The sequence below is a fragment of the Echinops telfairi genome, unplaced genomic scaffold (genome assembly GCF_000313985.2).
Source record: "Echinops telfairi isolate 266 unplaced genomic scaffold, ASM31398v2 ScPeMD7_7469;HRSCAF=8507_0, whole genome shotgun sequence".
Classification (NCBI taxonomy): Eukaryota; Metazoa; Chordata; class Mammalia; order Afrosoricida; family Tenrecidae; genus Echinops; species Echinops telfairi.
In genome coordinates, this window is record NW_022111372.1 from 66,689,415 (window position 1) to 66,715,016 (window position 25,602).

Here is a 25,602-nt window from a genome sequence, read left to right on the forward strand (position 1 = left end):
TCATGGGTAAGATACAAGCAAGTGACACAGAACATGGGACTCTGGGCTGGGCCCTTAGGTTTTGTCCAGGGTGGGGGGCAGCGAGTTTCTGCTGCTCGGGACAGGTAATGAGTGGGCCGACAGGGCCCGCCCTGCCTCACAGTCAGTCAGTCTCATCTTCCTGTAGACTCATCCCTGCTCCTCTGTTCTGCCTCTGGTCTCGGCCAGATGCCATAGTCTCCACAGTGCCTCAGTGTCTGGTGCCCTCGGGTCTCAATCTCCAACACTGCAGACAGAGATCTTGAAAGTGCTCTTCATTCGATGGCCCTGAGGTTTCTCTCTGTGTCTGACATGGCTTTTATACGTAAAGAAATGGCTTTGAGGGAGATGTAGTTTTTACCTGTAGCCGACATATCCCCAACGAGGGGGACAATGAACATACAAATGTGCTTTACACAATTGATGTGTATATGGATTGTGATAAGATTGTATGAGTCCCTCTCTAATAAAACAATTTTTTAAAAAGTCCAGATTGGAATAATGTGACTAAGGCGAATAACTTGAGGGCCGTCATCCCCAGGGTATCTTCTGTAACTGGGTCACTTATTATTATGCTTAACCTGAAGATACAATGACCTTGGTCCAGATAGTTGTCTGCTCCAATTCTGCAGTGGTAGTGCAGCATCTCAGGCTAGTCTGTGCACGTGCCACCATTCTCACAGCTTAACAATACGTAGTTCCGTATGTACACATAGATAGTAAAACTGTAGAGAAGCAGGTGAGGACTAACACAACATTAGGATAATTGTTTCCTCTGGAGAAAGGGAAACCTCCAAAACAAACAAAGCAAAGCCAGTTGCCTTGAGCCAATTCTGACTCATGACAACTTGGTGTGTGTCGGCGTGGAACTAGCCGTGCTCCACAGAATTTTCAGTGGCTGTGACCTTTTGGGAGTAGATCACCAGATCTTTCTTCCCAGGTGCCTCAGGGTAGGCTCAAACATTCAGTCTTTGGGCGAGGAGTCAAGTGCTTAAGGGACCCATCGTGTTCGGTTTCTTGAGTGGGAAGTGCATGGGCAGTTCCTCTATGATTATGCTTTACACAAGCATTTCACACCCTCTTCTGTAGGTAAGATTCTTTTCACCAGCCTTTTTTTCAAACATAAGGTTCAGATGAAACCAATGTATTCACATATAGCATTCTTAACCCTTCAAAGTTTTAGACAAGCTTATTTCTTGTAAGTACCTTATTAAAATGCTATGTTCTATTTCTTTAACAAAGAAATAGCCTTAGTGGGTCTAGTAGATCTTTCTGTAGTTGGAGATTGTATTAACTTAAATTGGCTTGGCAGACTTAGTGGATCATGGATAATGGATGTGCCATGGTCATTGATAGATATTAAGAATATTTTGAGTTGACATTATGAAAGATAATATCCCTCATGTTGATGAGAGACATGCTATCAAAGTAAAGAGATAATGGTGTCATCTCATATAGTGTGTATGTTTTCCATCATCCATCCTTGTCCTCTAGTGTCAGAGTGAATTCAAACTCTAAGAGAACACATCTGAAGCTCAGAAACATCATCAATCTTTCAACTACCCCAGGACCTCACGTACTAAGCGCATAAAGCCTGGGGGGTGAGAGTGAATAAGGAAGAATAGAAAGTATTCCCAGCCCTCCAATATGCCAGTGTTCAACTTATCATGTCCAAGTTCTAGGTCTCCCACTAAAGCAGCTCTCACTCAGCATCCTGAAGCTGCTCTATCAACTTTATATTTCAAGGTAGCATTTTTCACATCCTATCAGAAACTGAAGGAAAATTGGAATTATTCAATAATATGCAGGATGTATGTGAAAATGTAGAATCAAGATGGAGGTAGAAACAAGGCAGTTGTGAGTAGGAGCTGAGCAGTTTCATGACTAGCTCTTTTGATCTCACTCCTCTGCAAGAGAGTACGTGAATCTGAATGTATCTGATTTCCAGATGCAATTGTTTACATACAAATTCTAGCCTTTCATCATTTGTGTGGAAAAGTACAGAACCCTCAGAAATTGTTAGGCAATAGAGGTTACAGAAATAATTTCTCTTCTTTTGAAAACTTTGACATTTATTTTCAAAATATTAAAAGTGGTGTTTATTATAGAAATTTTAGAAAATATAAAAATATAACAAAGACAATAAAAAACACTGGTAATCCTGTGTATGGGATAAAATGCCCATGAATGTCTTAGGTCAGAAAATGACTGTTGACTGTACCAAGTACAGAGTATGGTGTGTGGGCACACAGGGTGTACCCTCTGCACAACCCCTACCCTTAGGATCTTGATATAAACTAATCATCTGTATTGACAGCATCGATCACTGTCCACTCCCACACTCATGACAATCTTATGGATGTCACAGTAGGGTTTTCAGAGGCTGAATTTTAAGAGGTAGATCATTATCTGGCCTTTCTTCTAAGGTGCCTCTGGATAGTCTAACCATCAACCTTTCAGTTAGCAACAAGTGTGTCATTTGCTTGCACCAAACAGTAACTCTGTTCCAAGGAGAGGGCTTCCTTTTTCCCCAGAAAAGAACTGATGCATTTGAATTATGGCGCTGGCTATGAATATTCAAAGTACTGTGGAGAAATCAGAGGATGGTGAGACTTCACCTCACACACTTGGGACATATTATTAAGAGACCAGTCACTGGAAAAGGACCCGATGATTGGTAAACTACAGCTCAGTGAAAAGGATGTAACAATGGGCTTAAACATAGCAATTGAGAGGATGGTACAGGGCCAGGCAGGGTTTCCTTCTGGACACGGGGGAGTTGCTGTAAGTCGAGCTGAGTCGACAGTATCTAACAAGTTAACTCCAGGAGGAGTCTTGGTGGCGCAGTGGTTTAAGCACTTAGATGTGAATCTAAAGGTCAGCAGTTTGAACCCGCCAGCACACCATGGGAGAAAGAAACGTGAGGCTGAAGGAGCCAACCAGGAAACCTCTGAAAATGGAAAAACAAAAACAAGGAGAGTCCAATCTCTGATGAAGCTGGAGGAAAAAAAGCTAAGTTTGATGAATGTTTATCTGTTTTTATCGGTGGACCCTGTTGTCTCCCTTCTTGAACAATCCAGAGGAATATTTTTTTCATTAACTGTTTTGTAAATGCAAGTTTCTTAGTAGCTCTAGAAACTTTTTCAAGGCACAAATTCCACTTCATTCTGTTGTTTAAAGTGTAAATGAATTTTTAAAAATGTGAAATCATTTACTGGTTATTTATTATTTGGTACGACCAGAAAATAGTGGGATGTTGAATTGTGGGAAGATTTGACTGTTTTGAGTGCCAACACAGTATTCCATGGGATGGTGTTTTTATATCACTAATACAAAATGTTTAATAGCAATTTGGAGCTACTGTCATGCATTTGTATTACTTGAACGTTTAAAATTTTGTTTCCATGTTAAGTAGATTTGTGTCTAAAAGCCATTTTTCATCATGGCTTTCTTGTCAGAACTGTGTGCATTCTGCAACTTGATCTTTGGTCATGGTAGTCCAGTTTTCCTGATAACTTTGTCATACGCTGTGAAGGGTTGAACATTTGAGTGTGTAGTGTGTGACAATAAATTGTGAATTAGTGGGACTTATGATTTAATACCTTATCAACATTTCAAGATAATGGTACTTGATAAACTCTTTTAAAAAACTGCCTCCAAATTTAAAGCTGAATAAGCACTGGAATTTTTACTGGAAATTTTACATGCTACTTTAGGATTTTGGCATGTGCATAAGAATTGTGTACAAATTGTTCATGTCTCTGTACTGATCCTAAAACAACAAGACGCCAATTAAAAAAGAAATTTTTGAAAAGCCGGAGAAACTATTGCAATTGGAAATTAATAGCACATAGAAAATGCAAGGAGCATTTATATATATACAAGAGATTAGGTTCATACAGTGAGAAGGAATATAACAGCTAATTAGTCCACACAACAGTACAGAGGACTCAGTTCAACTCACTTTCGTGGAACAGTTAATATATTGGAAGTCCTTCAACTGACCTGGGCTGCCATGTCCAAGGTCAAGAGCAGACAACAGAGTCCTCTCTCGGTCAAGGCAGGCAGTCTGCCCACGGGCAGCAAGCAGCAGGGTAGGTCATCAACAGTCAGTGTCTTGGGAGCTTAGCAAAGCGGGGCAGGATGGGATATCAAACTCGAGCGAACTCGAGCCAAGCAAAGCGACAAGATCCACCAGCCTCAAGTTCAAGCGACATATGCAGCAGCAGCAAGGTTGAGGCAGAGAACTAGCTAAAGCAGCCACATGCTAGTCCTATGACCAGAGAGGGGCAGGCCTCGATGAGCCATTTATCTCTTTGCCTTCCAAACTGTGACTTGATTAATCCCACATGTCCCCATTGGCCAGGTTGGTACAATAGACCCACCTATCACTTTAGATTAATGGTTTCTTTGGGGGTATGACGTTGGGGGAAAATGTGGAGTTAATAAGGAGTATAATGAAGATGAAAAATGTTCTAAAATTGATTGTGGTTATGGATTATACAATTCTTGATAATGATTGAATTAATGAATTATATGTTATGTGGATTATGTACCAATAAAACTGCTTAGGAAAAACATGTTTAATTCTTTGAAACTTGAATTTTATACTAGTAAAATGTAGTACTCTCCATACACAAACAGAGAATGCTGTAATCCAGTGATTATCAAATTCAAGTACCAGGCTAGGACCCATTGAAATTAGACAAAGAGCCACAATTTCACAAATTCTATTTCATTGGACCATCATATGGCTCTCAGCGATCCCTGTTGGTATAAGTGGGCTGGTTACATGATGGGCTTACACATTTTGCAAGGTCTGTAATTTGAAACCACAAGCCAATCCTCCAAAGATGAGGCTTTCTACTCCCGCAGTTAGTCTCAGAAACTAAAGAGCGGCTCTACAGGGTTACTGAGTCACCACTGACTGATGACAGTGAGTCTGGCTCAGTTTCGGAGAGTATGGCTCAAACATCAGTAAAATATCCCATTGAGTCTGAAACATAATTTGGTGTTGGAACAGTTGCTTTAATCACGTCATTCAAATCCAAAATGAACCCAAAATCCAAGAATAATCTAAAGTGTCCAATGATAGAATAAAATAAAAATCCAAAGACAGAGGATAACCCAGAAAATCCAAATCCAGCATTCTCACTGACCTCAATTTAAGTGATACAAGCCACTCACCTTTCTATTAAGAACTAAAAGTATGACTGAGACTAAAGTGACTTATAAATAATTTAGTATTGATACATAAATATTCTGCATTATTCAGTAGGCTCATTCTACTTGAATGTACATTGTAGTAATATACATACACACATACATATATATACATACCAGGAAGTACCCCTCCACAAAAAAACTAATTTTTTTCCCCAAAGCTAGGTATTTACATTTTTTTTACAAACCAATCTTATCATCTTCAAACTACTCCCTATTACACTTAATACATTTGTCAAATCCACGATTCCATTCTTGGAAACATGTTTGGATGGCTGACAGCACATTTTTTTCACTTCTTCTACGGCCTCAAATGGCTCTTTTCATGTCCCTCTTCATTTGCAAAAACAAAAAGAAATAGCACAGAGTGAAATCAGGTAAGGTGCATGGGGCAAGAGAGGCAGGCTGTTTTTGCCAAAAACTGGCGCAATGAGATAGCTGCATGTGGAAGTGCATTGTGATGGTGGCAAAACCAGTCCTGTCTGCCACATATCAGGTCTTTTGGTCACACACTGTTATGCAATCTTTTCAGAACCTCTAAATAGAAAGCTTGATTAACAGTCTGACCTGATGGAATGAACTACAAATGCACTACGAGTCAACATTTTCACCATTTGACATACATAGAGAACAAGTTTTCTTTTCACAACCACTCATACACTTGAGTTTTTCCCATAGCATTGTCCTTGTAAGCTGTGTTCACCATCACAATAGAGGTGCCATTTTTCCCAGAGCAGGAAACAAAATTTCACAGCCACATGCTGTCATTTTAAATTACATCACCAAAAAACGAGGTTTGAGTGAAACTTTTAAAAAAAATTTAGTGACCAGAGAGAACTTTCCCTGGTGATGCCACAGGGTGCACTAACTCAGAGCAAGTTGCTCCATGCTCTCCTAGCGGGAGGCAAAATGTGTACTACAAAAGCTCTACTCTGCCCAGCACAATTCCGTTTTTTTGAGGGCACTCCCTCGTATAGAACAGTTTTTAGGTAATAGTCAAACCAACCAGTTGGAGTCAACCTATATGAAATTTCTGGAAATTCATAATCAGAAAGCAGAATAAAAGAGAGAGGGGTATTACTGTTAAATGGCTATATATTTTCTGTTTGAGGTGATAGAAAAGTATTGGGCATCACGGTGATGGCTACACAGTATTGTGAGAAAAATTAATGCTACTTTAGTGTACATTTAAAAATATAAAAATACACAAACGGCAACATTTATTGTATATATTTTTTACCACAAGCACACACATAACATTCTTGATCTGAAGCACTATGTTCACTAGCATCCATTTATTATTGTTTTATATCTCATATATATGAGCTATATTCTATGTATCAGATGTTACATAAAAATATAATTTAAAAAAGTTAAAGCAGCAGAACAATGAGTTTAGAATTTGGTCTTGACATTTAAAAATAAGACAGAAATAAAAGAATTCTAAACATTCTCAGCAGTATGTTTTTATTATTATTCATGAATGGACAAAACACTTACAAAGGCTTGTTATTACTACAACCATTCCCATGAAATGTCACTGCAACATGGAGTGAAAAGGACAGTTTTATAGATATAGATATATGTTTTAAAAATACAACACATACACACTCTCTCTCAAGGGCTCACCCATACACTAAAAGCAAGCAGGCGACATCAAGCTGTATAAGTTCAAATATACATAACATCTCGAAACATCTCAAGCATTAAAAACTGCACATAAGTTGCAAAAATAAAGTTTCTTTCTTTAAACATTTTGATTTGAGCTCAAGCAAAAGCAATAATGAATACCAGTGATTTTCACACTCAATACATTTTAAAACAATAAACATAAAAGGGCCAACAGTTGCAAAAATCCTGAAAATGTAGAGGTTATGGGCACGAATAATGCAATTCACCTACCCCTCACCCCAAAGTCTACAGCAGATCTGTTTCATCATGGCTCTCAAGTAATTAAGAATCATAATTTACTATATCCAACAGCACATCATTCGGCTGGAACAAACAAAAAAGATAAAGAGAAACATTATGACTTCAAACAGAGCATCATGGCTCCTTAGTTTAATCCCACTAGTGCAAGAGCCTTATTTACCTGAAAGATCATTAAATGTCACAATTAAAGAGCACGGATACAAAACTAGTTCCTTTTGCGATAAAAAGTGCCACGCCACACACTGTACTTTTCATTAAAAAACACGTGCGCGCGCGCACACACACGCACACACAAACTAATGAAAGACCGTTTGTCTCCATCTCTTGTCAATGAGGAATGGCCAGAGTGAATCCTTGATTCCAATTCGAAATGGAGTGCGCTGACCAATGCCCAGGGTCTCCAATCTCGAGCAGTCAAGCTGAGCATTTCTTGGACGCTGGGCTCCTAAGACTGGACTGTCAGTAATCTTTAAAGAAAAGTCAAAATAAAACATTAGAAGTAGATGATGGGCCATGTCTTAAGGTTTTATATTTTATACAATGTCCTTTGTATACGGACTCTGATTTGATCAAACCTAGAGAAATTAATATAGGACCAGCTACAATCAAAACAGTACTTTTCTACTAACTTCAAATTCATGGATTCCTTTTTTCAAAATAATCCTAAGAAAAGTAGTGCTATAAAGTGTTAACATACAGGCAGAGTTCATTTTAATCAGTATTGGAAATGAAGTTATCTACCATGTCCAGAGCAAGAAGAACAATACTATCAATAGTAAACACTGTCCTGATACAGCTGAACTTCCAAAACACAAGGTGACTGACTGAATGCCATGTACTCACAGGTCTCAAGTGGCTGGTAGGGAGGTTGAAGGCATCTGCAATTGCACATGCCATCTCATACTTGGTCATCTGCTCGTTTCCTGACCAGTGAAAGGTGCCTTTAATTGTTGGGTCCTAAAAACATGGACAGAAAACATTTCAAATTAATTTCAGTGATCTGAATTGAATGAAGTGGTATGTTTGACAAGATGATGAGTTATAAAGGCCCAGGAATTAAACTCTACCCCTCCTTTTTTGGAAAGCTCTCAAGATACCTACAATTAAATTTCTATAGATGTTCCTGGCTAAACTATAAAAGCAAAATCTAGAATTAGTTTCAAGGCTCTGTTTAAGATGAAAATAAAAGCAGCTCAAATCTCATTTAATTGGAGAGAATCCTAATGAGAGTTTTATGGAAAGACTTTGATTTAATGAGTATTTCTAATTCTCTAAAGTAAAAACTAAGCCTTAATAGAATCATTTTCAAGATGATCTCTTCAGAACATTCTTAAGTATTATAATTGTATACATTTTAATATATAAAAAGTGTGGTCATACTAATCTTAATATTCTGACCCAAATCAGGCTCTCATCTTATATTCTATTTAAATAGTTTCAAATATTTAAAATTAACTGCTAGTCAAATATCTTAGAAGACAAGCCAACAAAAAACAAATTATTTTTAAAGTGACTAAAAATACAAATTCTTATTAAGTTTATCTTTGGTGCTACATATATTTCAATCTTAAAAGACACTAGGTGATTATTTTGTTATCCAAAGAAACGGCAGATCTTCTCAGCCATCTTGCAAGAAACAATAGGTGGGGTTTACTGTTTGAGAAATAAATTCAAACACAAAAGCACCATTAGTCTTCATTTAGCAATTTAAATAAAACACCATAATGTCCACTCATTGACTCTCAAAGTAGAGCTATAAAAATTTAAGTTGGAAAGAGAAGCAAGATATTTAAAAAGCAGATTTTAGGAATCTTGTTTTCAATGATTCTTACCAGCATCCTCTTCTCTGCTAACTGACGGCACACAGAAGCTACGTCCTTGACATGGGTGGGAAACCTCTGCTGCCAGTGGTCCATGTTTGCTGACTTGTTGCTGAACTGCACTTTATCAAACATAATAGTCACAGCACTTTCTTCAAGCTTTTCTACTTCTCCATAGAGAACAGGAATTCTCAAAACAGCAGCTCCTAGAGAAGAATAAAAGCAGACTGTTTTGAAACTACTTTGATGCAAGACCAAAATGTATGGCTTTAAACATTAAAATAGGAAACACGCATTTGATAAAAAACATACCAAAATGACATAGCTTGTCTGTAATAATTCATCTTAACAAATGTGATCAAGGATGCTTTTTAACGTCTACTGTCATTTAGGGCATTTATATAGTCATATATATATTGCATATATATTTAATATCATTATATATATTTATAAAATATTATGGTCATTAAAAATAAAACATGGCAATGGAACACCCTGAGTGATCCTTAGGTGGATACGAGATTCAAAATTAAAAAGCAATAAAAGGCATTGTAACAATTAGAAAAATTCCAACATGGACTATATAGTTTATTGTAATAGATTATAAATTCAATTATGTGCATTAATGTTAGATTCCCTTAATGTGCTAATTAGGTTATAATTATGTAGCATGGTTCTGGTTTCAAATACAACTAATTTTCACTGGGTTCAGTAAATGTTTATAAAATGAAACAAAACACATTAGTAATTGGTGTATCTGTGTGAAAGGTGTGTGGGAATTAACCCCATTATTCACACAACTACTGATTATACAACACTGAGCTCTTTCAATTCTATATAGGTCTCTGTTGGTGGGTTATAATACTCTTTAGATCTCACTGGAAGCGAGCCACTGCCAACTCATGCTGACCCGTGTGTTCACAAAGCTTCATTGGTTTTTGGTAGTTTGGGTTTTTTGGGGAGGGGGAGGTGGGGAGAAACTGTTGGGGGAGAGCAGGGAAAGGAAGAGGGCTATGAACATTTTCAACATTAATTAAAGGTCTTTCTTCTAGGTAAGTTTAAACTGACCACCCTTCATTTGCAGTTGAGCACAAACTGTGCCACCCAGGAACTAGTCTTTGGATAAGTTACTTTTTAATTGAAAATCCATAAACATTTTCTTTAAAAATTAAACTAACTTACTAGACAATTATATTCAGATATATATTCAAGGGTGAATCCTAAAGGATAATAAACTGAAAAACTACCCATTAACAGGGGATTTTATCTTAGAGGATGTTTCTCAAAGCATAGTTTTAATACAGGGGAGCTATTAAGTATTATGCAGCCATTCGTCAAGATAAGATATCTTAGAGATCCATGTACTGAAATCCAAAGATGTTGGGGGAGGGGGGAGACACAACAAAACAAAAATCACTTTATAAATTAAAATCTTAAAAGGGAAAAAGCAGTTGCTGCTGAGTCATTTCCCAATCATGACACAAACGCACACACAAAGGACAGTGACGTGTTTTAACACAGTAACAACAAGCAGTGCATGTTTTCTGTGAGAGCGCACCACTTAGACCGAGGCATCACCCCTTTGCGACAGTGGAGAGTAGCAGCTCGTGACAGTCTCGGCCTGTGTAGGTTCGTTCACGTGGGGATTTCGGCTCTACTGTAAGGAGCCCTGCTGGTGGAGTTGTTAAGGACTTGGGCTGTGATCCAATGGTTGAAGTTTGAAATCACCAGCAGAAAGACTGGGCTTTCTACTCCCATAAAGAGTTACAGTCTCAGAGAAACCCACAGGGGGGTTGCTAAGAGTCAGCACTGACACAGTGGCAGTGAGTGTTGTTTTGTTTTGAATTGAGCAAAGTTGCAAGCACTGAGTTTCCAAGATCAACACTTTACAGGAGTAAAAAGCCTCATCTTTCTCCCAGAGCAGCTGATCGTTTTTTTAACTGCTAACCTTCCAGTTAGCCACCCAATAAATAACTATGCCGCCAGGGTTCATTTGATGCACATTAACAGAATACCAAGTGCTAAGGAAAATGACAATATACTATACAATTTGAAAATAGATTATAAACGTTTGTACTAAATGATTTGTTTTCTGTAAAACAAAGATGTCAATATTGATGTAGGAAAGTCTGAAAGGATCCAGACCATAGTTACGTTTTAGAACTTCTAGGATTCTTTTTTTTCTTTTCTTTAGTCTCTATCTTTACTCCAGTGATTTATGTTAAGTAATTTTTCAAATAAAAAAATATACATCCTAAACATAAAGAGGATATTTTCAACATTAATTAAAGGCTAAAAAGATTATATCATACCTAAATTGTTCTCCAGGACAGCCTTTTCTCCTTCTAATTTTGTTTTGCCATACAAATTTAGCGGATTTGCTATGTCTTCTTCTCTATAAGGCGGATTTGTTCCATCAAATACATAATCTGAGCTAATATAGATTAGAAATGCTCCAATTATAGCTAAAGAGACAAAAAAAATCTATTAGATTATTCATTGACATTACTGTTTAAGGGGTTTATTCTCTATGACACACACACACACAAAATGAAGCCTCTCATAAGCATTGTATAAAAGCTAAATCTTAAAAAACAATGTGATTTTCAATATGTTATAATGGTTTCATATAGTCATCATTACCTGCTTCCTTTGCTAAGTTCCCAGAAGCATCCACATTAAGTTGAACAGCAGCATCTGGCTGATTTTCTACAACATCTGGCCGTCTCTCTGCTGCACAATGTACTATGACATGGGGCTGAAAGTTAAGCAAGGATCCATTTTTAACCCAAAAAGGAGTAAAACAGTAGCTACAGCACAAAGTAAACTCAGAGAAAAATATTTGTTAAATCACTATTCCCTCAACTAAGAAATAAATCAATTTCCTTTTTAATGTAATTGGATTTTGCTTCTTTGCGAGGCTCAATCTTCTTGAAAAACATATGGGTCCATAAAATGAAAGAGCAATTTAGTAATCCCTACCAAGAAGGCTGTTTGTGCCAACAATGGTATTTCTACATCAAAACAAGCTTCATACCCTAATATAGATGTGAAAAAGGAACTATAATTTATATAATTAATTTGGCCTAAACTATTTAGTACATTTGTGTTAAAAGGAGAGTAATAATAACTATGTGTTAGTTCATAAATTCAATTCTGACAAAATCTTTAAAGAAAATCAACTATACATGAAAATTGTATTCCCTTTGAGCATTTGTATAGCATCTGTGGTAGGACCTGTAAAAGCAAGGACCTCATTAAAAAGGTAAAATACAGCTAAAGAGGCTGTTTCAATAGAATGTGACAGAAATTAAACTGGAGGCTGTAGAGCAGGGCTTAGAACTGTTCACTGCAGCTGGATCTTGCTGTTGAAAATTTACTTTTCAAACCCAGATATATTGAGTCAGAATCTACATGCTCAAAATGATTTGTATAGACCTCCTGATGTGATCTTAACTACTTGGCAATCTAGTTAAAATATAAATTCTGGTTCAACCTCTCTGGGATAGTAAGGCAAATTCTCAGCATAGAGTCTGGCCTGTAGGAACGGTTTCAAAGCCCCACTGCAGAGGGTCCCTTGTAGAGATGGAGCACCTAATTCCTACAGGTTCTGAGCCACCAAGCTATGATTTGAAATGAACATAGAAGAACAGGGCTAGTGTTCTCACATCTCCAACCCTCCCCTTCTAAACAATGCATGAAGAAGGCCTGACAGTGGTTTTCAACGTGAATGTGCCTCATCTGGGGTGCTTCCAAATGCTGAGTCCTGAGCCCCACCACGGAATTACTGAATTAAAATCTCTAGGAGTGAGGCCTGAGCAGTTGTTCCTCAAGTGGCTGATGCAGGTGCTCCCTGGCCCATGCTTAGAGAGAAGCACTGCAGACTTGATCAGAGATAGATCAGAACCCAAATCACCTTCATCATGTTCTGTTGCTTAGCCTCTGAGCCTGCCTGCTTTCTCAGCTCTCAATGGCAATGATGACACCTAGTCTGCGGTGTGCAAGGTTTAGAGTTAAAAGCCAAAGAGTAATTTCATAGAAAGTGCTATTTAGAAGGTATTCCCCCAATATTAACTTTTAATAATATGCTTAATCTTTCAGTCATTTTCAACCTCTCAACCTAATCATTTTTATCAGGTAAATTGAGATATAATTAGCATCATACAATTCAACAGTTCAATCATATAAGAAGGGTTATGCATTCTTTATCACAATCAACTTTTGAATATTTTCTTCCTTCTTGTATCCAATGCTATTGGCTCCCCATTTCCATCCACACCCTCCCACCCCTGGAGTTTCCCCACGTAATTATTAATGTCCTTAGTGCCTTTGTAAATCCTGATTTCCCTAATACACACACACACAGAGGGGCAGGTGGAGGGAGACGCCGGGCAGTGTAAGATAAGATATAATAATAATTTTTAAATTATTAAGGGTTCATGGGGGAGGGGGAGGGGGAAGGGAGGGGAGGAAAAGGGAAATGAGCGGATTCCGGGAACCCAAGAGGAAAGCTAATTTTGGGAATGATGAGGGCAACAAAGGTATAGGTGTGCTTTACACAACTGATCTATGTATTGTGATGAATTGTATGAGCCCCAATAAAATGATTAAATTAAAAATAAAATAAAATAAAATAAAATACCATTTTTGTCCATTGCCCTGAAAAAACAACAACAACAACAACAAAAACTTCATTAAAAAAGAATAAATTCAAAATGGGTCAAAAGGGAGATCCAATGACAAAGTGTTTCATTCCAGCCTAATTACAGATGCTAAAATCCATTTTAGAATGCTCTGTCTGATACTAAGACTATTCACATTCCTAGACTATGGTTAGTGGGAGCCCCCAGAGACTCAATCCATGTACAAATGGATTTGGGGCTTCCACTATCAACAATCTAGTCATTTTAAGAATTGTATACATTAGTACGTTGCCAACCCTAAAAAGAGCAATATATGAGAGTACTTCAAAAGTTCATGGAGTTAAAAATAATGGATTTTTCCCATGAACTTTTAAGTACAGCAACTTGCTTGAATGTACCGTATATACTTGAGTATAAGCTGAGTTTTTCAGCACATTTTTTAATGCAATTTTGTGGTAAAATTAGGTGCCTCAGCTGATATGTGGGTTGGCTTATATTCCAATATATATGGTAGCTAATAAATGTTTTGTGTTAAAATGCACACACTATAAACCATACCTGAAAATCATGAATGATGTGATGAACTGCATCAGAATCCAACAGATTAACCTGTTCAAATTTTGGTCTTGCTCTTCGAAAGCCACAGCCAACAGCATGCCAATTATTCTGCTGAAATTCTTTGTACACGGCTCTGCCAAGAAGCCCAGTGGCACCAGTAATCAGAACCCGCCTATTGGGGATGTTAACTTCCTCCTAACAGGGGAAGGGAGGGAGAAGAGATTAATTGCTTTGAATATAAGTTTCTCTAAATTAGTCACCATCATTGTTTACTAAATGCTTCAGGTCTACGCAGGTGATTCAGGTTTAAAAGCCAATTCTTAAATTAGAACAAAGATCAATCAAGTTTTGTTGACAGCTGCTATCACTCAAGAAAAATCTTAATATATCTTATAATAAAAAGAGCAATTTATAGATTTTATTTCATAATGCTATTTGCAAGGCACTGCCATAATTGGATAAATCAAATTCCATGTTAATAATGAAAGAATCGTTAATTATGACCAATGATGCCCAAACGACCAATAAACACCAATTTCAATGATTTTTGTCAGTTTAGAAAAATATACAACTAATGTTGCTTATTTTACAGCCTAATTATACATTTGGACTTTACATGGTTGTTAAAAAGTATTGCTACTAGAAGTGCAGCTCATACTTGCATGGACTATATTAAAAATAGCACACGATTTGACATGATCGCTACCATGAGTGGGGTGGCAGCTCAGTCATACACTTGTCTAGCTAGGGTTAAAAAAAAAAAAGGCCAATCAAACAGCTTGAGGGGTATGCTGGACCAATTAAATTCAAGGCAGAGCGGTCCATTTGGAGGACTACAAAAAAACTCAACTCACTGCTATGGCATGGATTCTGTCTAGGAGCAGCCCTATAGGCTGAATATAATTGCCCTGGTGGGTTTCTAATTCTAAGACTGTAAACGCTTACTAAAGTAGAAAGTCTAATCTTTCTCCCAAGGAGCTGCGGGGTGGTTTAGAACTGCTGACCTTGTGGTTAGCAGCCCAATGCCTAACACCCCCGCTTTGGCATCAGAAGTCTGTCTTGTGAAACACCAATGCAATGACCTTGATAAAGTTTCATGAAGAACACAGGACAATTATGGAGACTTTTGAAAAACGTTTTAATGAAAACTGCATTAGTGAGAACAAAACCATGAAGGTTGTACATAGGAATTTTCCTCCTCATCAGATGTTAACAATGTAGTTGCTCATTCTTTAAAATGTAGCAAAGGCTGTTCGGTAAGAATTTCCCTGGGAAATCTTATCCCACCTATCTCAGCACCCTGATCTTTCTCCTTCAGACTTCTCATGTTCCCTAAACTCACAGAACATTTAGAAGGAACATGATTTGAGTTGATCAAGAACGCCCAAATTCCCGTTTCGATGATGGAAATTGAAGAGCACAGAATTATTCTAGGAAAGAATGGAGGGATGGAAACACCACCTTCAAAAGTACATACACACCTAGATGAAGGGCATCTTGATAATAACAGCTGCACACTCTGATATTTTGTTTAATAAGGATCTCTGTGATTTTATAAGCAATACTTTTTGACTTATGCTTGTATTTTGTGGTATGTTTTACACATCAGGCATGTCTGGGCTTCAAGTTTTTAATTCCAGATTCTATTTAAAACTTCAGCAATTTATTTGCCAAATATTGATGGGCCCAAGTTACAGAATTAGTCAGCAATTCACAAGACGTTTGAAAAATGTAAATTTAGTATTTACAACACTAATATGCGTCCTAAGATTAACCAACTGGTAAACAGATTCCTGCATTAAATTCTAGATTTACCTATGTCAAAAGGTTAACATGAAGAAATATAGAGGGTTCAAAAGAAAACACTGAAATGGTTTAAATTGGTTCACGCTGCTGTTGAAAGTTTTTTTTTAAATCTTTAAGTGCAGAAGTAAAAGACAACTATTATTTGGAAACAATATAAATTTTATGTTTCCAAGGCAGAATTCCAAAGTATCCCCTTCTTGCTAGGAGGGGACCATCAAGTTTCCTCCTGGATGTTTGAACATAGTCAAATTTATTTTTTTTAAAACCCCAAACAAGTGAGGTCTTTCAGTGTTCAATACTTCCAGTGTTCTTAGTCACTAATTATGGGTTGCTTTGCGTAAACCACCTAAAGGTTCTCTGAGCTCAGGTTGTTAGGTGCTGTCCTCTCATCTTAACTCGTTGTGGTTCGATGTGCAACAGAATGAAACAATACTGTGTCATTGTTTCAGTCACCCGTCAATTCATTTATTTAGTTCAACAGGATTACTTGCCCGATGAAACATTAAAAAAAAAAATCAAAGTCAGGTTATTTCCATTGGAGGAAAAACCTGAAATAAACAACAGTATAGAGGTAAATTCCTAAAGATAGTTTTCCTTACTTCAACTAATTTCAAGAAACTTTAAAAGAAGAAGGAAAATTAATCTGGACTTGACTCTTAGCCAATTGATCTAAGAAAACAACAATTTCAGCCAACAAAATAAGCTTAATTTTGGCAAGAAAACAGCTCTACATGGACTGAATTGTAAAGAAGAGAAAACATGCCAAGTCTAGTAGATATAATCAGAAAAACAATTTACATGAAATTAAACTGTGTAGAATCCTGGGAAAATACATTAAAATATACACGATTTGATTTCTTACTTTTTACGTCACTCTCAAGAAGAAAATGAATAGGTAAGTTTTTAGATTGGTGGATCTCAAAGTGAATCATCCGAGCTTTAAGATTCAGGAGGTGAGGAGTCCTCAGTCTGCTAACAGGTACAAGAGTGATCGATACTGATGATGGTGATTTGGAGGCTGCAGTCTGAAATCAAATCTCAAGGCCTGATAAACATCCTTTTCTCTAATTCATACAGAGCAAACAATTACCTATGTTCCTGGTGATGGTAGCGTTCCCTCTAAAATGAGAAAGTGGGCATAAAAGCCGAAGGAAAAAGCATCCTGCAATCCAGATAGTTTACTATCGTGGCTACCTCGTGCTGCTTTAACAAGTATCAGTGAATAACTTCAGTAAATAGAAATTTATGTTCTCACAGTTTAGAAAAGTATAAGTTCAAATTCTGGGTGCCATCAACAGGCTTTCTCAGGCAACTCTAGGAGAAGGTCCTTATAATCCATCTTTCTCTGGGCCTAGGAGGTTCACAACACATGGTCTCTTGCTCCAAAGGAGCGACACTCCTGGCTCTTCTGTCTTGGTGGTCTGGGATCCCTCTGATCTCTGATTGCCAGTCTAATCTCACATCTCAAGAGACTGACTCGAAACGAACCTAGTCCACTAGGCCTCCAGTTGACGGGATAGCTAAGTCAACTAGCCCAAGATGGTTTACAAAGACAACGTTCTACAGTGGTTGCGCAGCACCTGGGATTTTAAAAGTTAGCAAGTAGCCATCGAACATATAATTAATGGTATCATCCCATTCGAAGGAAAGAAGGGTGAAGAAAAGCAAAGATTCAAGAAAACAGTAAGTCCATTAAGGCTATCGCACAGGGCACGTGAACCACATACAGCCTTCAACACTTGGAGATCAGAAGGTCTAGCTACCTCCTCTACAGGCCACTGTTTGGATTAGAACCACTGGAGGTACTGGTCAGCCTGCGAGAAAAATGTAGAACAAATTCTAAACCATTTATTTATTTTTTTTTTCTAAATCATTTAAAAAGAAAAACCAGAGTTGGTGGTCTGTCCGGATTAGTGGAACTCGTGAGTCTGTGACCCTTACCCTTCAAACCTGAAATTGAATCCACTGCCCAAGATCAGGTAAACAACAGATAGGCCTATAAACGAAACAATCACTAGTGAGGAACATACCTGCTTTGAAATCCATCAGGAGACCAACCAGGCAGCATTTGCTGTGCATAAACAAAGTTCAGAAAGAAAAAAGGGCCAGAAAAAGAACAAATGGAAACAAAGGGACCCCAAAACAAAACGTGCAGAAAGCTGTAAAATGAAAAACGACAAAGTTTTACCCAAACTACAATAAAAACAAAAAGATGCACCCATTAAGGTGATTGAAGGTATAGAATTTCCCTAAAGCATTACTCATTCAGGTGCTTAAGGTCAAGGAACACATTTTAATCTCTGTGACCTTGGCACTACCAATAATATCTACCTATCCCCTCCAGTCAACAAGTGTTCACTTATTGTCTGCCAAGTGTTAAGACAGTGTGCTGAAAGTGTGAGCAGCAGTGAGCAAGTCTCACATGGCCCCTGCCTGTTGAAATGTTCTCAGGACCAGTGGAGGTGGTTGTTAGGGGCCGAGTTGGTTTCAAGCCACAGCAGCCCTATCCACAACAAAAAGAACCATCACAGTGTCTGGGCCATCCTCACGTTTCTTCCCACGCTGAGCCCATTGTTGCAGTCCCTATGTCAATCCATCCTGTGAAGGGCCTCCTCTTTACCCAGGCACGATGTCCTTCTCCAGGGACTGGAGGACAGTCCTAACAATATATCCAAAGTATGGTGGGTGGGTGGATATAGTATACTCCTGTGGATTGCATCCTGCCTCATTAACTAACTGCCTCTAATCCTGTTTCATTAACATTCTAGAGGTGATTTATAATACACAGAATAATTTATCAAATTGCAAAATGGAAGAGAATGCCTTAATACTGAGATAATGGCCCAGCTCAGCAAGTAGACACAATCAGTTCACAACAGTTAATAAACAGTGAATTAAGATCTCAGTGTTATTGTATCTATTCTGTTTCACAGTTTTCCCAGATTTTAACATCTCTGTTAAATGAAACGGATTATTTATTACAGATGCTGTTGTTTACCAGTGGTTTTTGATTTGCACTTTTAGTGCTTCTTAAAATAAGAACCATAAAACCTTATAATTAAGAGTGTCTTAGATCTGACATGCAATATTAAGGGAAAAACAAGGCATTTTGTGGGGGTGGGGGTGTTGGGTTGCATGGAGAGTATGCCACCATTTACCTGGAGTAATATATAAGGTCCCTGGAGGAAAATTTGAAACTGGTACCCAGTGATCAGATGTCAGTACTGAAGGATTTTCTATATTTAAAGAGTATGAATCTGAAATGCAAGAATTTACTAAAGCAGAATGATATGGAAAATCTTATCATTGAAAACCATCAAGTGTTATATAAACTGTTTTTTTAATATACTATGCCTTTTGATCACACCAACAGTCTTGTTTGACATGTGGTGGGGTACGTATTATTTCCAAAGTGAGGAACTGAAGTCTGGAGATATTAAAGTTTTGCCCACCGTAGCAGTGGGGAAAGAAGGCTGGGACTCGAAACTGGGTCTTCTTACTTCTTTCTATACGCAAGGCGAGCAAATATATAACAAGTCTTGTCTCAATTTTTGGGCACATAATTGATTTCATGCATGATTATCAGTTTGTTTGCTCTGTCAAAAACTGATATTGAAAAGTCAATCTATGACTACTGATCTACATCTGCATTGGCACAATGAAGCACTTTAAAAGATGATGAGGTTCTTCTAGCTTTACAGTTCTAGCAGTGTCCTTTTCCTTATAAAAAGAGAGTTCTCTCTAGAAACGCTAACAGTACTTTCTGTCACCAACACAGGAGCTGATTAATGTAAGATTATTTCATTTGGTTTATTGGTGACTAACCAACTATGCATCACTCTGAAATTTAAAATCCCAAACAAAAACAAACAAACAAAAAATTCTAATGTTTTAGTTTCTATATAAGCGGGTATCGACTCAATGTTTTTTTATGGTACATAGGTTTTCATTTTGCTTTATTAGGGGGCAAAGGGTCCTCTAAAAATTACTAAGACCTGTTGTACCATCAATTTTTTTAGTCATGCAAAAGCAAAATATAAGATTATCCAAACATTCAAAGAACTCGGACTAGAAGAATAAAAGAAGCTGCTTTGTTAATCCAAACCACAATAGCTGAAAATATTTTGTCCACTTAAAGTTGACCTCAACTTTTATGATATGATAAAATAGACCATTCATAAATTTAAGTTGCCATTTTGCCTCACATTGGGTGTGGTCTTTAGTGTACAGAACTCAGTTACATCCAGATGACAGAGAAAAAAATTAAATACATATAAATATATACATAAGTAAATGTAGCACAGCATTTTCTAGTATGGCACTTGGACAAATGATCAAACTGCATTGGCAGTGAGGTAGTTGGCTCTTTCAAAACAGTCCAGCAACATTCTCTAGGATCAGGAGGTCCACATTAGCACGTTTGCGCTGACATGCGGTCAAGAAAAAGTAAAGAATGTACTAGCACTAAAAGCTGAAGGAGTTATCTTACATTTTAATAGTAAAAATAATAAAGTAGGTATTTTAAGATCCTCTAAATTTGGCAAAGCTTCATATTTATTTGTTCATTGAGCCTCACAAAATTCACCATAAGGCAGATCCTAGAGTACCAATTCCTGAGATTTAGAACACTTTTAAGATCTAATGACTACTAATTAACTAACTAGTAGTCATTAACTCCTACCATCACCTTATTGTACCTCACACGCAAACCAAACCAAACTCATTGCCATCAAGTAACTTGCCACACATAGCTGACCTATAGGGCAGAACTGCTCCTGTCAGGGGTGTCGGATGGAGACCATATGTCAATCTTCAGAAGCCTTTCTTCCTCCGAGCGGCTGGTGTTTTCCACTCATATGCTCAACTGGTAAGCCAATACCCCTCCAGGACTTACTGTCCCCCAGAGTATTAATAAAAAAAACAAAACACTAATCTGCTTGCCTAACATTAACTATTTTAAGACAGTCAATTACCTTACAGATTTTTTTTATTGTGGTTTGGGTGAAAAGCCACAGACTAAATTGTTTTCCTTTCAACAATTTATACACATTTTGTTTCAGAACATTAGTTACAATTTGATCAACTGTAACAGCAGTCTTCCAATTTCCTCCCTGGATTCCCCTTTCCTATTCCTTCTTTCCTGTCTTTTCTGCAGTCTGAGCTTTGTTTCGGGGCAAGTGTTCTAGAAGGGTTGATTTTTCTGAGGAATACTAGTGCTACCTTTCACTTTCTGGGTCTGTCTGTTGTTTGGCTCAAAGGTGATGGGGGTGGTAGGTTTTGATGCCAGGATTTGAAGGGCATCTAGCGGTCTGTCTTGGGGTTCCACCCATCTCTTGGACCACGAGGCTGGTCTTTTTAATATTTTATTCTACATTTTCTCTCACTCTGTCTAAGGTTGTCTACTGTTGTCTCAAGGGTTGTGAGAAAGACACAAACATGTGGTGAGCTCTTCTTAACTCAAATTCACTGCCATTCGTCGATTCCAACTCACCTCAACCCTGCAAGACAGAGTGGAACTGCCCCGTTGGGCTTTCCACGAATTTTATATCCTCACAGTAGACAGCCTCATCTTTCTCCCTCAGAGCACCTGGGGAGTTCTGATCACTGACCTTATGGTTAGCAGATCAATAATGCATAATCCACTACACGACTAGAGCTCCTGGTTGTTATCATTTTAAGGAGAACATGAAAGCCGAATTCTGGTAGTTTCCCTAACTCTTACTGTGAAAACCAATTAAAACGCTACACATACACATATACAAACTCGGATTTGTTTACACACTAACGCAAACAGACAAGGTGTCCCACTGTACACTCAGCACTTTGGGGCACAAAGGGGCAATATGTACATTTAAGTTGCTCCTCAATCTGAAATTTGAGGCCTTCAAAGGCCTAAAGAAATGTGAAAGCACTAAAGCAGGCTACATTTTGAAGAGGTTAAAAAACGATGCTTTGCCAAAGCCATCGCTTATATCCATAAATATACTAGTCTGGGGATTAATCATGTTTTCACCCCCAGATAGCCTTTGGATTAAATTGTTAGAAAACCTGGAATGGAAAAGTGGGGGTGGGAGTGTACGGATTTAAGAAGGGTGTATCTCTCGATCTCAATAGGCTTTATGCAACCTGAGTAGTGGTTCAGAGCCTGAGGTAATCAAACAGACCTATATTTGAATCCGCACTGAACCTTACTGGATGAGTTTAGGCAAATGATTCAAACTCTATGCCTATTTTCTCATCTGTAACATGAAGATTACGTTCATTGCCTATAGAATGCAAACCACAGTGCCTACACATTTTTTAAATAGTCATCGGTAACTTATTTGCGAAAACCACTCCTGATAGGCTCAAGTAATGTGAATCAAAGATAAAAAGAAATTGAGGGCTGTAGAAGTAACTCTGAAAATACCCTCTTCGTTCCTATGTGCTGAGAATGGGGAGCGGAAAGTGACACCCCGACGAGCCTGCTTCCAGCCGCGAGCGGCTGCAGGAGAACACCGATGGGCGTGCGCGCAGGCAAACGAGCTCGGCGGCACCACCCTCTGCTCCCGGGGCTGGGTGGATGGTGGATGGAGGCCCTCGGCGGCGCTGGCCCAGGTCAGGCAGGAAACATGCTCCTGGGGCGATCCCGGGTCCCACCAACCTGGCCCATTCTGCTCAGTGCCCACAATTCCCTCGGGAGACCCCCGCACTCACTTCCTCACCTCCACCAGCCTGCAATTCCCAGGAACAAAGTGGATGGAGAGTTCTTTCTCCCTCCCCACCATCTCTGCCGTCTTTGGGCCGCCAGCGCCACAGCCGTCCACGGTGGCTCCAGCTCCAGATCCCGCCGGGCCGCAGTTCCTTCCGCCTCGGCCCGCCTCTCATAGGCTTAGGCCGGCCCCCGCTGGCCGCTTCCGGCTTCCGCCGTCACTGCCTCGTCCATTGATTGGTCACGCTTGGTGGACGCCCCAGAAGGGGGAGGGGCATGTACGGGACGCGTCCAACCCACGCGCCGACTCTTAAAGTGATACATAGCAGTTAAGGGCTTAAGTAAACAGTTGGTTCAATTTTGAAGGGAAGAGGCATGCTTTTATTTTTAATTCCTTGGTTGGGAAAGGGTTGAATTTTGGCAGAGCCGAATCGGGGTTTCAAGTTTGCAAAGCTTGCGCAGTACCTGAGAATCAACTGCGCATGCAATTAATACTGTAGAATAAAACATCGAAAAGGCATGGGAGAGGAGAGCACAGGGACTGCGGCGCCCGGACATTTATCTCTACAATACAGGTACTTTTGACAGACTCGGGGGGAGGGGGGGAGGGCGGGGGTGTGTGTGGAGAAACAACAACAAGGAATAAAAATAAAAGTGTTGGCCCTGAGTCATTAACACTTCAGAGATCCACTTGTCTTTCCAGGATGTTAATTTTAAAAGTAGCTTGTGTGAAATTTCATCAAGGTCAAGCAATTACTCACACACCTATCTACTTATATTTTCTCTTCCAGTAGATTTTAACTAGTTGAAAAATAAAAAAGGTGAGGAGGAGGGAGTCTTGGGATACCTCTTCAAAACGCATTCTTGGGCCTTGCCCCAGATTTTCAGAATGAGAATCTTTCATTTTAGCGGATTTCTGCTGGCTTAATGGTTTTGCGTGGGGCCGCGGGCGGTCTGCAAGGTTAGCAGTTCGAAACCACTAGCCCACCTAAGGAACACAGTTGGGCCTTTCTATTTCTGTTTACAGTTGAGTCCTGGCAACTCAAAGGGACAGTTGTCCCTGCCTATAGGTTCGCTGTGACTGACTGACTCCTGAGAAAGTAGCGTTTCGAAATTAACAATTAGTAAACTTTCGAAATTAACAATTAGTAAACAAGAGCCTGGAGAATGCACCAAGTTTTTCCCACCCAGTTTAAACCAATAGGGAAGGGATTTCCCGCCGGGAAACTTATAAGAAGAAAGCAAAGCAAAATGAAAACGTAGACTGTCACCGCACAATCAGAGCGTTGCAGTCCTGAGACAGAGATCCCAAAATCGCCCACAAAAGTAACCACCGCTTGGATTTTTCTTAGGAGGCATTGTTTGCTTTTTGGTTTATTTTAGAGCTGAAGATTGAGCATCGTTCTCAAAAAGAAGTTTCTCTACGTCTAAATCCTGTTCCTACCCAACCCGCAACAAGAGCCCATCCATTTCCTTATTCTGTAAAAACCTAGTTGCTTAGGGGCAGTAACAGAAGAGTGTGATGTCTCCTCATGTTTAGATTTAAAAAAATAATCCAGGTTGTTCTTGCTAATGAATTTAGCATTACTTTAGGAGCGCACTATAAAGTGGCCCAGAACTACAAGCACGCGATCATCAGTCGGCCAAGCGAAGTGGGGAGGAGGGAATAAAATGCTCTTGACTCTTCCTCTCGAACACTGAGGATTTTGTTTTTAAGTTTCTATTGCAACGTATAATTCAACCTTACCTTTCTAGGCAAACAAAACATTAAATGTTCAACATGAAGATGATTTAAGGACATGGAAACCACAAGCATTGTAATTATAAATGCAGCCATGTCCAGAGTTGAGGAACAAAGAGTTTGCCTGCATTTAAAATCCGAATTTGGATACTTGCCAGGTAAAAGTTGGGCATAGTTTTAAACGCACATACCCGTTTGGTTTTTTATCCTCTTTAATGATGAAAGGTAAGAAGTAAATAAAACGCAATTGTTATACATACAATACCCTAGTCTGTGGCCTAAGCCTACAACTTTGAAAGAGAAGGAAAAGTTAAATTGGCGAACTTAATTCAAACCAAGGCTAGAGGATGCATGAACAACTAAATCAGAGTTTACAGAGAACCTTCACAAGCTGCGTCGCACGCAGGCTAAGTAAATACAACTGCTGTTCTGTTTTGCTGCTTTCTTTTTTTAAGTACAGTAATGTGCTGCTTTGCTGAGATCGCCATAATCTGGTAAACAATTGAAATTGGCCCGTTCTGTGACAGCGATTTATTTCTGTTTCTGCTTTGTGAAGCCGTTTTCTTAAGCAGCCCTTTTGTTTTTGGCAAGAGTGCACTGGGGTCCTTTTAAAGCACTCTAATTCAAGAGTGCTTCCTTTCTGGAGTATCTGGCTCCTACCTGCTCCATGTCCTCCGGCATTTCAGGCATGATTCCAGAATTATTTCAGGGAAGCCAAATTCAGTTGACTCCAGGCGTGCGACTGCCTCCTCGCATGCGGTCTTTGTCTGCTGCTGCCGCTGCTGCCGCCGCCGCCCAAAGCGCGTTCAACTGAAAAGCTGCCGCTTGACTTGACCTTTTGGATTAGCATTTTTATTCCCATCCCAGAACCTCGTGCAGTGTTCCGCATTGTAGTAAACTGGCAGCTGATTCCCTGCAGCAGTCTTGGAAATACCCAATGAGAAGTTTCATGTTTAATTGCCTGCCAGCTAAGGTTCACTAACAGAACCATAGAAGCAATGTATCAAAAGAAAACAGAGCAACAAAATCTTCCAGTCAAGACTTGTTGCATTTTCTTTTGCAGAAGAAAAGCAGGAATCAGCAGTTGGGAAGCACAGCAACAATGCAAATGATTGTTTTCTTCTATTATTATAATATGTTAAACTAAATTCTATAATACTTTAAGCTCCC

General features: G+C 38.8%; 1 protein-coding gene across 2 annotated transcripts; it reads right to left on the minus strand.

Moving 5' to 3' along the window:
* Positions 1-6,691: 6,691 nt before the first annotated feature.
* Positions 6,692-25,210, minus strand: MAT2B (methionine adenosyltransferase 2B). 2 transcript variants are annotated; one of them, XM_045284565.1, is made up of 7 exons: positions 25,093-25,210; positions 14,195-14,389; positions 11,637-11,751; positions 11,306-11,458; positions 9,006-9,199; positions 8,017-8,130; positions 6,692-7,640 (listed from the first exon to the last, which is right to left on the minus strand). In XM_045284565.1, the coding sequence occupies exons 1-7, from the start codon at positions 25,120-25,122 to the stop codon at positions 7,470-7,472; spliced, it is 972 nt and encodes a 323-aa protein (XP_045140500.1). In that variant the 5' UTR covers positions 25,123-25,210; the 3' UTR covers positions 6,692-7,469. The 2 variants fall into 2 exon arrangements, with proteins under 2 accessions (XP_045140500.1, XP_004696830.1); XM_004696773.3 differs by lacking the exon at positions 25,093-25,210 and adding an exon at positions 22,705-22,818.
* Positions 25,211-25,602: the final 392 nt, after the last annotated feature.

Bases quoted from the DNA above. Each gene is read 5' to 3' on its own strand.
- MAT2B (XM_004696773.3), bottom strand. From the start codon at position 22,767: ATGGTGGGGAGGGAGAAAGAACTCTCCATCCACTTTGTTCCTGGGAAT. The intron at 9,200-11,305 runs GTATGATATAAT...ATTCTTCTCTAG, and splicing joins TGTCCTGGAGAACAATTTAG to GAGCTGCTGTTTTGAGAATT. The intron at 7,641-8,016 runs GTGAGTACATGG...TTTTCTTTAAAG, and splicing joins CTACCAGCCACTTGAGACCT to ATTACTGACAGTCCAGTCTT.